Here is a 14586-nt window from a genome sequence, read left to right as displayed (position 1 = left end):
AGCTCATTTTGTGTTGCTATAACCAAATGCCTGATTGTGGGAAATTTTTAAAGAAAAGAGATTCATTTAGCTCATAGTTCTATAGTCTTGGAAGTGCAAGAAGCATGACGCTGGCATCTGCTCAGCTTTCTTGTTGTGTCATACATAGCAGAAGCAAACACATGCAAAGGTGCAAAATTTGAGAGGCACCCTGACTTTATAACAACCTGCTCTCATGGGAACTAACCTATTCCAGTGAGAACTAATTCAGTCACCACCATGAAAACAACACTAAGCTATTCATGAGGGATCTGCCCTCATGACCCAAATACCTTCCACTAGGCCCCACCTACCAAAACTGCCACATTGGGAATCAAATTTCACCATGAGTTTTTTGGAACAAACCATATCCAAACCATAGCAGAAGGCCTTGTAGAAATCTCAACAAATTGAGCAAAGGTACTGAAATGGGAGAACAAAAAAATGGGGTGACTAACAGCAAACAGACCACTGAGGCCTTCTGCAGTGAAGCAGTAGAGGAATAACAACTCTGTGAGGTTGCCATAATTATCCCCATCTTATAGGGGAAGAAGCTGAAACACTTGGGAATGAATAACTCACTCCAAATCAAACAGGTGGTAAATGATGGGTCCAGGATTCAGTTCCAGAGAGCCTGAGGCTAATGCCCTTATTATTAACCTCCATGGTTCTGCCATGGCAAGAGGGTGACACTCATTTTGCTCCAGTGTATTCTTGCTGCTGTTATGGTCCAGGCTGAGTCTAGATTGGCCCTGGCAATCCAAGATAGCAGTTCTCTGCTGAGAGGATGTCTGTGGAAGCATCTAGCATAAGTTAAGCATGGGACATGGATTCAAGATGTGTGAGTTTCCTCTTCCAGTAACCGGTTCCATTTCTGCTGAGTCTGTGCTACTCTTCAGTGGTATGTACTGCTATGGCTTTAGCAGTTGTCAAAATATTTCCATACCAATCAGTAAATTGGTGTTGCCTTTCTGTCATCTCAGAAACCTAGGCCCTTCAGACGTGGCCTTCTGTGTCACCTTGTGATCAAACATTTGAAAGACTGATGCCTGACATAACTAGGGGCCTTCAGATTTCACTCCTGAGCTTTGTTCTGGATTTGTTCTAATTGCTTGGGACCCAGCAGTACTGGTTGTTAAATATTTTGAGTGTCATCCCATGATCTGTTCATTTCTGAACCATGCAGAACTCTCGGAATATGTTCTCCACCTCATTTCATCACTATTTGATCCTTCTGGAAGAAAAAGCCATAGAAATTCAGCTAACCGTTACTTGTTAGCTGTTAGTTTTTATGTTTATTATTTGCTGCATGGTGTTGGGTAGTAGAGCAAAAAGGGGATGAGTTAAATATCGGTTTTGGAGAAAATTGTTCTCTCTGGTTTAGGAGCCCTCCCAGACAGAGCTGCAAAGTCATCGCTGCTCCTTACTGGTTCTCAACGAGTCCTAAGATGCTTCTGTTTCTCTCATCCTAGCTGTGTCCATCAGCCCTGTGGGAAGCAGGACAGCTGTCCGTCATTGCTGCTTGATCACGCCGATGTGGTGAACTGTACCTCTATAGGCCCAGGTCTCATGAAGTGTGCTATCACTTGTCAAAGGGGATTTGCCCTTCAGGCCAGCGGTGGGCAGTACATCAGGCCCATGCAGGTGAGTGGAAAGATCATGATCACCAGGACCAAGTTCCTGGGAAGGGGGGGTATTCATGCTCTTCTCTCTGGCTCCACAGGGAAAGAGCAGATGTTTTTAAGCCATTTGAAAGGAAAACATGGGGGCTCTAGCAAGCAGAAAGAAGGATGGCCTAATAGAAATGCAAGGTATATAAAAGTATGTACAGTGCTGATTAAGTGGGTTTTAAATTTCTCCTAAGGTGGGCAGTAAATGGGAGTGCTTATTCTGTTCTTCTCCCTTGTTTGTCTTTCTATCAGAAATTATTTTCCCTCCTTTTACCTTTAAGATGAGAATGCCAAAGTTCAGACTTGTCTGTAATTTTCAGGAAAGATCGGTTGTAATCAGCATGTCTGTGGTTCACACTGTCCACCCACCCCGCAACAACCCTCCAACAAAAAGACTGAAGAAATAGAATCTGATTTTCTCCCCAGAAGCATTAAAGCTGTTACTGAGGCAGAGATTCTGTCATGATTCTAACTCTGGCCAAATTTTCCAAATTTCTACAAGCTTCATTTCAAATTTCTACAGCACCATTTTCAGAATTTCAAGCTGGTCTGGAGGTAGTAGAATATGTAGATTAACAGGATGGCTCAGGAGACAGATCAGAATTAAATTTTGGCTCCACTGTATATAAGATGTGTAACTTTGGATTAAAAAATAAGCAAAACAAATTAATCTCTTTAAGCTTGTTTTCACATTTTAAAATGATTAGAACAGAGTGCTTATCTGATTGAGTTATGATAATGACGGGAAATAATGTAAATGCTTTTAGCAAAATGATAGGTACATAGCACTCTAACCATTGTCAGTATTATGAGCATGATCATGTATTCTCAACTAAGAATTCTGTTTTCCATCTTTCCTTTAGAGAGTTCAATTCCCTACAGAGAAATTTTAAACGTGATATCAGCCATTAGAAAACATGACCATATTATAAGATAGAAGAAGGATGCCCTAGGGAAGAGATGATGGTGCTTGAGGAAAAAAACCTAGAAAGATGTGGTCTCATAAGGAAAGAGTGGACACACAACTGTTAACTAGACATCAGTGACTTACAAGAGTTGATTTTTTTTTTTTTTTTTATTTTGTGCCAATTGATTGCTTAACAGGTTGGGAACCTGTGGGAGAATTTCACTTGCTTAGAGATGTCAGGATTTAAAGGTATGCACTTTGGCTTCAGCTGGCTTAGTTTCTGCCTAGAGAGAAACAGGTTTAATATACCTTGAGGCACCAACTTCTTGGTCTGTGATGCTTTAGTCAGGATGGCAGAGCCCTTATTACCTGTTGTTCACCCATCTCAACTCAGGCAAAGGAATGTCCACTCCAGAAAAGAAATAAAAAGACTGGAAAAAAATGCAGGGACTGAATCTACTCATGTGATAGGTGAAGAAGGGGAGAGAAGAAAAGACAACATATTTAATGCGTTAAAATTAGAAGCAAATTCAAAACAAAATGGACAATACCTAACAGAGACAGGAGAAGCACTAGGCGATATATGCAATATATGCAGATTTTGAGAGACATTTTTTGTTTGCTTGTTTGTTTGTTTTGAGACAGAGTCTTGCTCTGTCACCGAGTTGCCCAGGCTGCAGTGCAGTGGCACTATCTCAGCTCACTGCAACCTCCCAATCTCCACCGCCCGGGTTCAAGCGATTCTCCTGCCTCAGCCTCCTGAGTAGCTGGGACTACAGGTGAATGCCACCATGCCCGGCTAATTTTTGTATTTGGTTTCATTCTGTGTTAGCCAGAATGGTCTCCATCTGCCGACCTTGTGATCTGCCCACCTCGCCCTCCCAAAGTGCTGGGATTACAGATGTCAGCCACTGCCCCCAGTCTGGAGAGGCATTCTTTAAGTGATAGTGGCTCGTTGTAGTTAGAGCCAGACTTGCATGCTGTGTTAAGTGAGTGAGGGGCAGCATCTGGGCTGGGAGAAGGGTGGGAGCTCGCCGTTTGCCAACCACTTGGCGCAGTCAGCAATGGCACTCTCCAGCTGACCAAATGTGCTGTCACCTGAGGCTGGCCCCATGAAGGAAATTATACAATCCCTGCTCGTGATCACAAGACAGTGGGGATATTGCTTTTTGTTGACACAAGAACCGAAACTAAACAGAAAAATGTGTCTGGCTTTGAATTGGGTCCTTCTGGCAAGCAACAGGGAAACATTGGGAACCAGGAAGGAGCAGCTAGCCAGGAGTTGGTGTCGGGGGTGATAGGTGCCTTAAGCAGTCATTTTACCTGTGGCTTTGGTGCCACTGTGATTTCTTGGCAGGATGGTTGACTCAGCCATAGAAACTCCCCTTTCTGCCTTTGACCTTTGATAATCCAGTAGCTAGAATGTTGGCTGTGCGTTTTTCAAACAAGTGATAAGCTTCTAGGTCTCCAGGTCCTAGCTTGTTACATTCCCCCCACCCTAGACACCTTCTTCTCCCACCTCCCCGTGTACTGCTGGGAAGTCCTGATCATTTTTCAAAGGCCAATCCTGTATTACCTCTTCTGTGGAACTTCTACATGCTGTCCTCCCTGGCTGAGGATGGCAGTTCCTCCTCCAGCTCCTGTTGTACCATCATACAGGAGCATGCATTATACAATATGGCTTTATTGTTGCATATTTATGTTTTCTTTCTTCTTGATCTCAGTTTTCTACTTCTGTTTTATGGTTTGCAGTCTTTATATGGCATTCTTTCTAACCATTACAGAAGGGGATAGGATATAACAAACAAAAATGTACCTCTTAACATTTCCTTCTTTACTTTCTTTTCTGCCTTCCTCCCTCTTTTTCTCCTTTCTATTCTTCCTCCTTCACATGTTTTTGAATAATTGTTTCAACATGAGATTTGCTTGCCTGGTCGATTTTTAGTTCCTGGAAGATATCTTGTTTAGGACAGGACCTGGCCCTTCTAGGTGCTCAATAAATATGTCTTCATTGAATTAGTAGCAGTGTGCTCTAGGGCTGCCTTACTGAAATGGCAGGCCCTAGGAAATGGCTAGAATCTCTCACATTTAACTACAAGGTTTGGAAGATGCATTAACTCTCAGCACCATTCCCAGTGGAGGTAATTATTTTCAGTAGCATTATCAGTTGGCTTATTAATAAGAATGCCAGCAGGAGACAGATGACATACTCAAAAGTGGGCAATTTGAGAGAATTTAATCAAGGGACCACTCATAAATGTGTAGGCAGAATATAGGAAAATCACAAGGAGATGGTGCAGTATCCCAGGTGAAAGGGCTCAGTTATCACCCCTAGGCCTGAAAGGTTTACCTTAGGAGTGCAGAATCACAGGAAAAAGGAGCAGAAACTATGTGGAGCAGGCTTCCAGAAGATATAGCCAATCTGCAGTGACCCTTGGGAGAGAGTGGGGAGAATCAGCACCCTGGCCTCCCTCTTCCCCTCTCCCTCTCCAGGCTCCTGACACTGTGTCCTGGATCTGAATGCAAGTACAAGTCAGAGGCATGAAATCCACTGGGGTCAGTTTCTCTGGACCAGAGCAGGGCGGAGAAGAGTTGAGAACAGGTCTGGAGGAGCAACTGGAAAGCAGACAACAGAGATGGCCTGAAGGAGTCTTGCCATGTCATGATTCTCTGGCACTAGCAGCCTTCTTTTATCAGCATCATACTGAGTATTGTAAGAATGTATATTAAAACAATGAGGCCTGAAGAGGGAGAAAGGCAAAATAATTTGTCCTGTTTTAAATGTTTAGACAGATAATCACCAAGACTCTTCTAAAGCCTGGAAACTACTCTCATAAGCCTTTTATTGTGACTTTGACAGAAGCAATTTCTCTGTTTCTAGAAGGAAATTCTGCTCACATGTTCTTCTGGGCACTGGGACCAGAATGTGAGCTGCCTTCCCGTGGACTGTGGTGTTCCCGACCTGTCTTTAGTGAACTATGCAAACTTCTCCTGCTCAGAGGGAACCAACTTTCTGAAACGCTGCTCAATCTCTTGTGTCCCACCAGCCAAGCTGCAAGGTATTGTCTGGTCAACCAGGAACTGTATGCAAGTTCTCTTCCATCCCTCACTCTTGAGGGTAGTTTGGGACTCTTTTCATCACGCCAACACCTTTCCCATTTGCTCCACTGTGTCACCATCTTCTGATAACTCCGGAAAAGTCCCAAAGGGCAACACCACTCTTTGTCCCCAACTACTTGAAAGGATGCACTGGCTCAGGTTCTCATGAATGAAGGAATCTTAGACTTTCCTCTATTTTTATTTGATGATGTGTACCCCAGAGACAAGCCTACTAGAATGGTTGTCCTGATAATATTCATAATCAAGATACAATCTATTGTGTACATTTTAAAATTTAATATTTAACAACCATCCTTTGAGTAATGTATGACTTTGTCCCTGGCTTTAGTGCTGGTTAGAGATAAAGATGGGGTGGAGCCTGCTCTAACTGATGGCTTCTCAGACTTTGGTGTGCTTAATAATGACTCAGGAGGCTTGCTATAATTGCAGATTCCTGAACCTTTTCCAAGAGATTCTTGCTTAGTGAGTCTGGGGTGAGATAATGATGCTATGGTGAGTAGTTCATGGATTGCATTTGGAGAAACCATGAATCGTACTAAGGCATATAGTATAGTGTTTAAATACAGAACTCTGCATCCAAACTGCCTCTGTTCAAACCCTGATTCTGCCCCTTACTAATTCGGGCAAGTTACCAATCCCCAATTTCCTCATCTGCATAATAGGGGATAATAATAGGATCTATTTCATAGGGTTGTTTGAGGTTTGAAGTTTACACAAGTTAATACATGTAAAATGCTTAGAACAGTGCCTGGCATATAATAAGCACTATAAAAGTGTCATCTATTATTATTTTAATGCTTTCCATGATACCATCACTGCTATATTTTTTATTATTTGTAGGTAGGAAAAGAAGTAATGATTTAGTTGGTAGCCCTTCTTTCATTTGGGTCAAGAAATATTTATCTGACCTCTGTTTTATGTAAGAGCATCACACTGGATGCTCTATAAGTAAAAAGATGTAGGACAAACATTTGACATGGGATTTTTGAGATGCTACTCAAGAAAGAATAATGTGACTTTTGAAAGACACCAGTAAGTTGAGAGGTTTTTATTTCATCTGCTATGATTATCTTTCTGGGCTCTCTGTTCTAAGCATCTTGTGCTTCTCTCTCTTGGAGTCAGGACTGAGCCCATGGCTGACATGTCTTGAAGATGGTCTCTGGTCTCTCCCTGAAGTCTACTGCAAGTTGGAGTGTGATGCTCCCCCTGTTATACTGAATGCCAACTTGCTCCTGCCTCACTGCCTCCAGGACAACCATGACGTGGGCACCATCTGCAAATATGAATGCAAACCAGGGTACTATGTGGCAGAAAGTGCAGAGGGTAAAGTCAGGAAGTAAGTTGAATTGTTCCTGGTCTTTGGAGTTCTACCTACCTCGCTGCTTGTTATGTTTGTTTTTCTGTATGATCTCTCTTTACCTGCAGGACTATATTCTCCAGTCACGACAGGTAGGTGACCTGCTGTGCTTTCTGTAAATGTATTCTGTCCCATAGAAGATCCCACAGTCTCACTTGGGTACTTTTTAAAATAATTTCTGCCCTAATGATCGCTTTCCCTGAAAGTAGGAGTTAGCAGCATCCCAAGTGTTGTATGTGTCACCTGAATCCAACTCTGTGTCGGCCTATACTCGTCAGTCCAGTTTACAACTGCAGGCCTGGCCTGGTCCCCAGTGCAGACCCTTATGAGCTGTGGATATTGGGAAAATTCCTTTCTCTGCCTCAATTTTCTTTCTATAAAAAGGGGATGATGATAACAAAAAAAAATATCTACCAGTTAGGGCTGATGTAGGAACTAAATGAATGATATGAATAAAACATAAAATTCAGTATATTTACTTTAAAAATATAAAACTCAACTGGCTATTAATATTGTTATTATGTCTTTCTGCTTTCTCCTTCCTGAATTTTAAGTATGTGCACTCCTAGACCTGTGGCCAGAAACACTTTTCTTCCAATGTCATGGGGTATCTGAAAGAACAAAAACTTTATAATGTAATTTTAAGAGGAAGGGCTTCCACTAGAGTCATCTTGGGGTTCAAATCCTCATCTCCCCTTTATCAGCTGAGTAACCTCAGGCAAGTTACTTAACTCCTTGGGTCTTGGTCTCCTTCCTTTCTTCTAGGTCTCCTTCTTATCCTTTTAAGTTTAGAATAATGCTTTCATCAGTATTGAGTTGAAAGATAATTCAACCTTCAACTCAATATCCAACTCAAGATTAACTCAATATCCAGCCCAGTGCCTGGCTTGTGCCAATTACTCAATAAATGGTTTCAGAAAAAGAAACTTTTTCTGAGTGAACAAAAAACTTTCAGGGAAAGAAACTCCTTGCATTTAGGAAATAGTAGCTATTCTTTCTCTACCATAAATTATGTAGCTACAGGAGAAACCAAATCTGTTTCTTACCTAGCACTTACCTAGCTACATTAGTTCAAAGCCTGTCAATATGTATTCTTTTAAGATTTTGTTTTTGAACTAACAAAATCCTAGCCATGGTATTACCAGTGGTGCCGGGGCATACAACCTTTGCTTGTAAGCTAGGATGGTCTAAAGGGACAGAAAAAAAAAATCAGGAAGCTATCTGACTCCCATTTACCCTTTCTCTAGTTGATCTCTCAACCATGTTAACATTTGGCCAATAGAGCAATGGCCTCTCCCAGGGCCTTCCACTCTAGAAAAGGCCCAGGCTCATAAGTGGGAGGGGAAGAGCAAGCCCATACCCTGCCCTTTCCACCAGAGGGAAGGGCCAGGCTGATTAGAACATAAACAATACTGATGAAAAATTCATAGGAGGCAACACTCCCTGGTTCAGTGGTCTCTAGCAGATGCAGTAAACAGTTTTTGACAACCAAGAGCATATTTTCATGTGATTTTCATAGCATCTAGAGGCAATTTGCATAGACAGTGAGTACCCAGGTAATCTTCAAGTGAAAACGTTACTACAATTACCCTGAAGGCTGCTGTTTTCTTGCTTTTTTTCTCTCTAGTCTTGCCTCTTTTTTCACACCAGCAGCCACCTCAGATATCTGCAGAATAGTACCATGAAGAATAAATGACCAGGGGCCAGAGAAATGTCTCAGGACCGGGAGGAATTAAAGACAGCAAGATCATCACCAGTTTTCTGGGCCATGTCTCAGCTTTATGTTGGGAAAAAGCGAGGCCTCCACCTAGAACTCTGGGTGGAGTTCTGGGTTTGAGGGACATTTTTGGACACAGCTTTTCTGACTGAGAAAGTAGATGCTTGCATCACAATGTCAGCATCAGTTTGGGCTTAAACGTTGACATTCACAAGCACCATGCTGAGGAAAGATTAAATTATTTACCATGTTATGTAAGCTGATTAAATCTTACTTTACACCTGTTTACATAGCAGGTGGCGGATTGGTAATCAGAAGTTTGCAAGTCTAGCATAAATCACTGCCACTTGCTGCTCATGTTTACTCAGTGAACTATGTCAGCCTTGTTCCTTGCATGTGGAAAAAGCCCAGCATTGTACAAATGAGGCCCTCAACTTCTTTCTAGGACATGCAAGCACAAAGAGAAGAAATTGAGAAAAGCAGAAGGGAAATCAATCCAGAGAGAATGGGCACATGATAATTTTATGCTACTGTACAGTGTAGTAAAAAAATTTTTTTGAGGGTTATATTTGCAACTTGTTTGCATGACCCTGAGCAAAATACTCAACGTCCATGTATCTCAGTTTTTGCATCTATAATGTGGGAAGTAGTAACTATTTATATCCAACAATGTTGTTTTGAGGCTGAATGTCGGGCAATGTCGTGAAAGCATTTTACAAACTTTGAAGTTCAAAACATATGCTATGCCAGATATTACTTTTTGTTCATCTTTTTTTAAAAGAAGAAAACAATTACTAAAATATCAGCCAAATACATTCCCCTCCTGCTTCTTCTCAAGTTAATGGTTTCAAGACAAAAGAATGGTAAGTGCTGGATTTGACTTCTTCTGATATCCCTGTTCCAGCTTTGTCTCATTCTACCCAGGGACGTCACAGATGACATATTCATCCCCTGCATGCTCTGTGCCAGTCTCTGGGTTAGGAATAAAGACAGACACATAAATAAGACCTGGGCAGTCCAACCTCAAAAAATGGAGTCAGGATCTTTGTTATAGAGTTGTTGGCCACACCTTCCTTCTTGAAACTCTTCTTCCTTGATTCTCTTCCATCTTGCTCCCTGATTCATGTTCCTTCTTCCTGTCTGTCCACCCTTGATTTCCTTTTCTGCTTTTATTCCTCTGCCCATTTCTTTAAAGTTGATGTTTGTCTGAGTTCTCTTTTCCAACTTGTCAGGCATGATGCTCATTACCCTGTAGCCTCAGTTACCATCTGCATGCTGATGGTTCCTAAATTCATACCTGCCAATATAGTATCTTCCCTTAAGGGCCATAAGGCCCATAAGACCAACTGCCTATGGATGTTGCCACTTGGATATCCTGTCTACATCTTGAACTCTTAACTATGCAAAACAGAGCCTATTATAATTCCTTTCAAACATGCATATCTTTCTGTGTTCTGTGGAGCTGGTTGAACCGGGTGCCTGCACATCACCTGAGACTCTTCAGTGCCCTTTACCTTCTCTCAAATCAGTTATCAACTCTGTCATTATCTTACTGACTCAGATATGCTTGTTTCTCTCCATCCCTGCTGTCGAGTCTCTATAATAGACTATTATCATTTTTCACCTCTGAACTGATCTTTCTGTCTCCAGTCCTTTTCCCTTCAATATATTCACCACTTTGCAGCAAAAATGGCCTTCAAAAACCTCAAATCCAGTTTTGTTATTTCCCCACATGAAAATGAATGACCAGCCTACCTGCCACTTTATTTAAGGGCAAAAAGTTGAATATTAAGATAGTTTCAGTGCCTGCACAATCTAGCAGGGCCTTGCTTATTTCTCCAGCCTCATTGCTGACTATCTTCCCTGCAGACCACTTCCCTTCAGCTCTTACACAACCTTCTTAGCATAGGCTCTAATACTACTGGAGTTCTTTTATATCTTCATGGAAGCCATGGCAGTCGGGGCCTTCAGACATGGAATTCCTTCTTCCCAGAGCTCTCCCTGACAGTAACCTTTTGCTTGACTAACTCTTACTCTCTTATTTTTAGTGTAGGTGTGACGTTGTCCAGGAAGTTTACCAGGTCTCCCCAGACTGTAGGCCTCCTCTCATAGGCTGCCATTGTACACCAAATTTCTCTGATGATATCACTTATCTCACTGATTACAAATGATCTGGTTACTCATCTCTACTGGCAAATAGACCATGAATATTTCGCTTAGCATCTTGTGCCCAATGACTAGTTATTTACTGGTAGGTGTTCAATACTTTCTAAATGGGTAAAAGCACTGCATTTATATGCAAACTTATGATAGAATTTTGATGTGAAAGTTGATGCTAAAAATAGTGAAGAAGAGGAGAGATTTTTCTTACGAGGTAATAGAGATCCCTGTTTCAAATGCTTTAGAGTGAATGAGAACTTTAAACATATATATGTAGTTTTTTTTTTTCTAGCAATTATCTCAACGACACAGAAAGAATGGTCATTCTTCAAAGACAGTTTTAATTTTATTTATTCAACAGACATTTATGCCTGATTAGTGCCACTCTATGCAAGTTAACGGTAACAGAAAAAGGATTACCTCTCAACAAGCTCACCAGAAAGATGCTTCTCATACTTGGCTGCTCATGAGAATCACCCAGGGAGATTTTAAAAATCCTAATGTCCAGGTCACACCCCAAACCAATTACATCAGAATCTCTGGGGGTGGGGTCCAGACATCTGTATTTTCCAAAGTTCCCCAAGTTGCTACCATGTACAGCCAAGGTCAAGAAGCACTGGTCTAGTCAAACTTTTGTTCCTGTTAGATTAACATCAGTTATGAAATTTTGGCTTTCCTGAAAGATCCAGAATAAGGCTTCTCTATTTAAAATTTTTGTAGCAGCACTTTTGCATGATAGATTTTAACACGTCTCTTTGAGACTTTTTTATTTTTGAGGGTAATAGAGAAAATGTAAGCAAAATTGTAACTCCAAGGAGGTTGTAAAGTATATGTAGTTTCAGGAGTTCTTTCCTTGTCACATTGTAGAATATGCACAAACTCTCCTTTAAGACCCTTTCTTTTTTCTCCTATGCAATTTACTTCCACATACACATCATCGTTAATCACTCCTTAGCTGTTTCATTAACCTGATTTCCTGGGAAGCTAAAGTAAGTGTGATTGACTTATATTTTATCATTATGACCATATTATGTTCTCCCTTATCTTTCACTTCCATGGTTGCCTTTTTCTCATTATGTGTTATCTTTATGTGTGAAGGTTAGGTTAACGTCATTAGAGCCCATAATTAATTTAACTTCTAAATGATTCAAACCTTCCAACTTTAGTTAGACAATCTTTGTTTCTATAAGTCACTCATCAAGATACCATCTGTGGGGTGCTGTAGTGTCAGATCTTCTTTTGGGTAATTGTAAACATCCATCCTTTCTGAGGGTTGCCCACAGCATCAACTTTTCCAAAGTACGTAAATCTGTTTAAGTTCTACAAACACAAATGAAAGTCAAGGCTGAAATTAACAGGCCTCACATTGTGACTATTTACTATTTAACAAATGTTTGGTTGGTGAATGCCTTTAGTGAAACCTTGTCTGACCTAACTTAGGGGAGAGCCTGAGATGGACTGGAGATGGGTGTGTATATTTGACTCGTTTCCACACACATAGAAAGATTGGTGTGGCAGTGTTAAAAAGCTTAAAGCCTGGGCTCTGTTCTGTTAGGTATTGATGAGGATGACTATGGTGATGATGATTTGTCACTATGTGCTATATATGCTAGGTATTTTGTTCACAATACACCATAATTTGTCATAACAGTAATATATTTTATCATTAACAAAATAATAGTATAGTAAAATATATTATTATATAATAGTATATAATTTGATATAGTAATTATAATATTTTAATATATTATTATTATCCCCTATTATAGATGAGGAAGCTGAGACTCAGTGTGGTTAAGTAGCCTGCCCATGATCACTCAGCCAATAAATGGTAAAATTAGGATGAAAACCATTCTGACTCCAGAAACTGTGCTATTGGCTACAAAGGCTTTTTGTTTCAGCAAATCACTTCATTTCTCTCAGCCCTTTCCTGCATTCGTAAAATAAACGGAAATAATTGAGTGATTTCTAGCCCCAAACATTTCTATTTTATTTTCTATCTCCACAATGAGAAGAGCCAACACTTTGGTAAAACATCATTGCAAGAAGTGGTAGATACATAACAATTTATTACCATCAGAAAAAAAGCAGTGATATATTAAAACACAACTGTTGCACAGACATGGACTTAGTAGACAGCACTTAGGGCACTGTTAGAATAATACCTGAATAACTTTTGGTCTGCATGAGGAGCCAAGGTTTTGTTCTCTCCTTCTTGATGGGTTTTGGTTCATTGTTATCCATTCACATCCAAGAAAACTGGATATAGTTCTCCCTTGAAGTTGGAATATTCAGAAAACTTTTTAGAATTTCTAGAATTAAGTTTTAGAATTAAACACATCCCTAAAACTTCTAAAGAAGGTAATTTAGTCAAATGGCTAAGAAGGGTTTTCTTAGTCCAAGATTTGTCTCCTCATTTAGTGGTTAATTATACAGGGTCTGGCATTATTGAGATCTAAATTTGAATCTCAACTCCACTATTTATTAGCTTTTTGACCTTGAGCAAGTTACTGATCTGTACTGAACATCATTATTCTGATTTACAGGATAGAAATAATAGGTGTACTCACTTTTTGTAAGGAATAAATGAGATAATAGATGCAAAGAACTGAGCGAAATTTTTGGTCATATTATGCTTCAGTTCATCAACACTGCTGCTGTTTATGATCATCACCATCATCATTATCATTATCATTACCATTACCATCATCATCAATACCATGATAATTTCTACCAGGTTAATGGCTCTTACAAAATGACTGTTGCCGTTTGGGCTATCCTTCTGGTGCAATAGGGAAATTTCTTCTTTAACATGGAGTATACTCAGCTACTTTTTTATCAGTGGCCATTGTCTCCCATCTGTGGTTGGTTCCTATGCTAAAAACAAAACAAAACAAATTTAAAAAAAAATAGCACAGAGTCCAGGAAGACTGGAATTGGCATTCGAGGTCAGACGTACAGGTCTTCAATTACCAGTGGAAAAAGTGCATTTCCCTTGCCTGTAAAAGAAAACACACACCAAAATAGAAAGTTTACAAAATTTTTAAAAATGTACTATTCTCCCCCAATTAGTACACTCTCTGTCTGCTTTATATCTTCCTGCTGACAACTCAAGAAGTGACCAAGTACTACAGTGGCTTCAAGTAGATCAAGGAAAATGGGGGAAAGAGGGAGAAAAAGAAACCATGTAATCAGCAAGATAGATCTGGTCATAATTTAAAAAATTAGGATGAGCAAATAAAGTCAGGCTGGTCTGGAAGGAGAAGGGCAAGGGCATGTCCTGGAGACATTACCCAGATTTTTAGGCTCTTGATCTTTTTGAACCATAGCTTGAAACTCTGGAAGATTCAAACTGACTTTATCCTATCCTAGGAAGGGAAAGAAAGACTTGGTTAATCAACTGAAAACTGTGCAGATAAGGCAAGATAAAACTCCTTAAGTATCCTGGATTCATAGCTTTTAAAAAATTATAAAAGTAATCTACCTAATTGTTAAGCTCTGCGTCATAGCGATGTGCCTATACATAGGTGAATAGGTGCTAAACCTACACACGTGTATACACATGTTCTATCTATGATTGCTCAAGGAAAGAACACACATTAATCTCTATGTACACTTATGTAACTGTGAGAAATAG

General features: G+C 40.2%; 1 protein-coding gene across 6 annotated transcripts in view; it reads left to right on the top strand.

Moving 5' to 3' along the window:
- Positions 1–14586, top strand: part of PAPPA2 (pappalysin 2) — a 271490-nt gene that overhangs the window by 186993 nt on the left and 69911 nt on the right. For 5 of the 6 annotated variants that reach the window (XM_021933974.2, XM_021933973.2, XM_021933976.2 and 2 more), the window contains 3 exons: positions 1491–1662; positions 5477–5654; positions 6838–7051. In XM_021933974.2, the coding sequence (XP_021789666.1) occupies positions 1491–1662; positions 5477–5654; positions 6838–7051 (564 nt within the window). Of the gene's footprint in view, positions 1–1490; positions 1663–1741; positions 3298–5476; positions 5655–6837; positions 7052–14586 lie in introns of those variants that run through there. The other variant, XM_021933984.2, reaches the window with a different exon arrangement.

Source organism: Papio anubis, chromosome 1 (assembly GCF_008728515.1).
Source record: "Papio anubis isolate 15944 chromosome 1, Panubis1.0, whole genome shotgun sequence".
NCBI lineage: Eukaryota > Metazoa > Chordata > Mammalia > Primates > Cercopithecidae > Papio > Papio anubis.
This window is presented reverse-complemented; position numbering and strand designations above follow the sequence as displayed.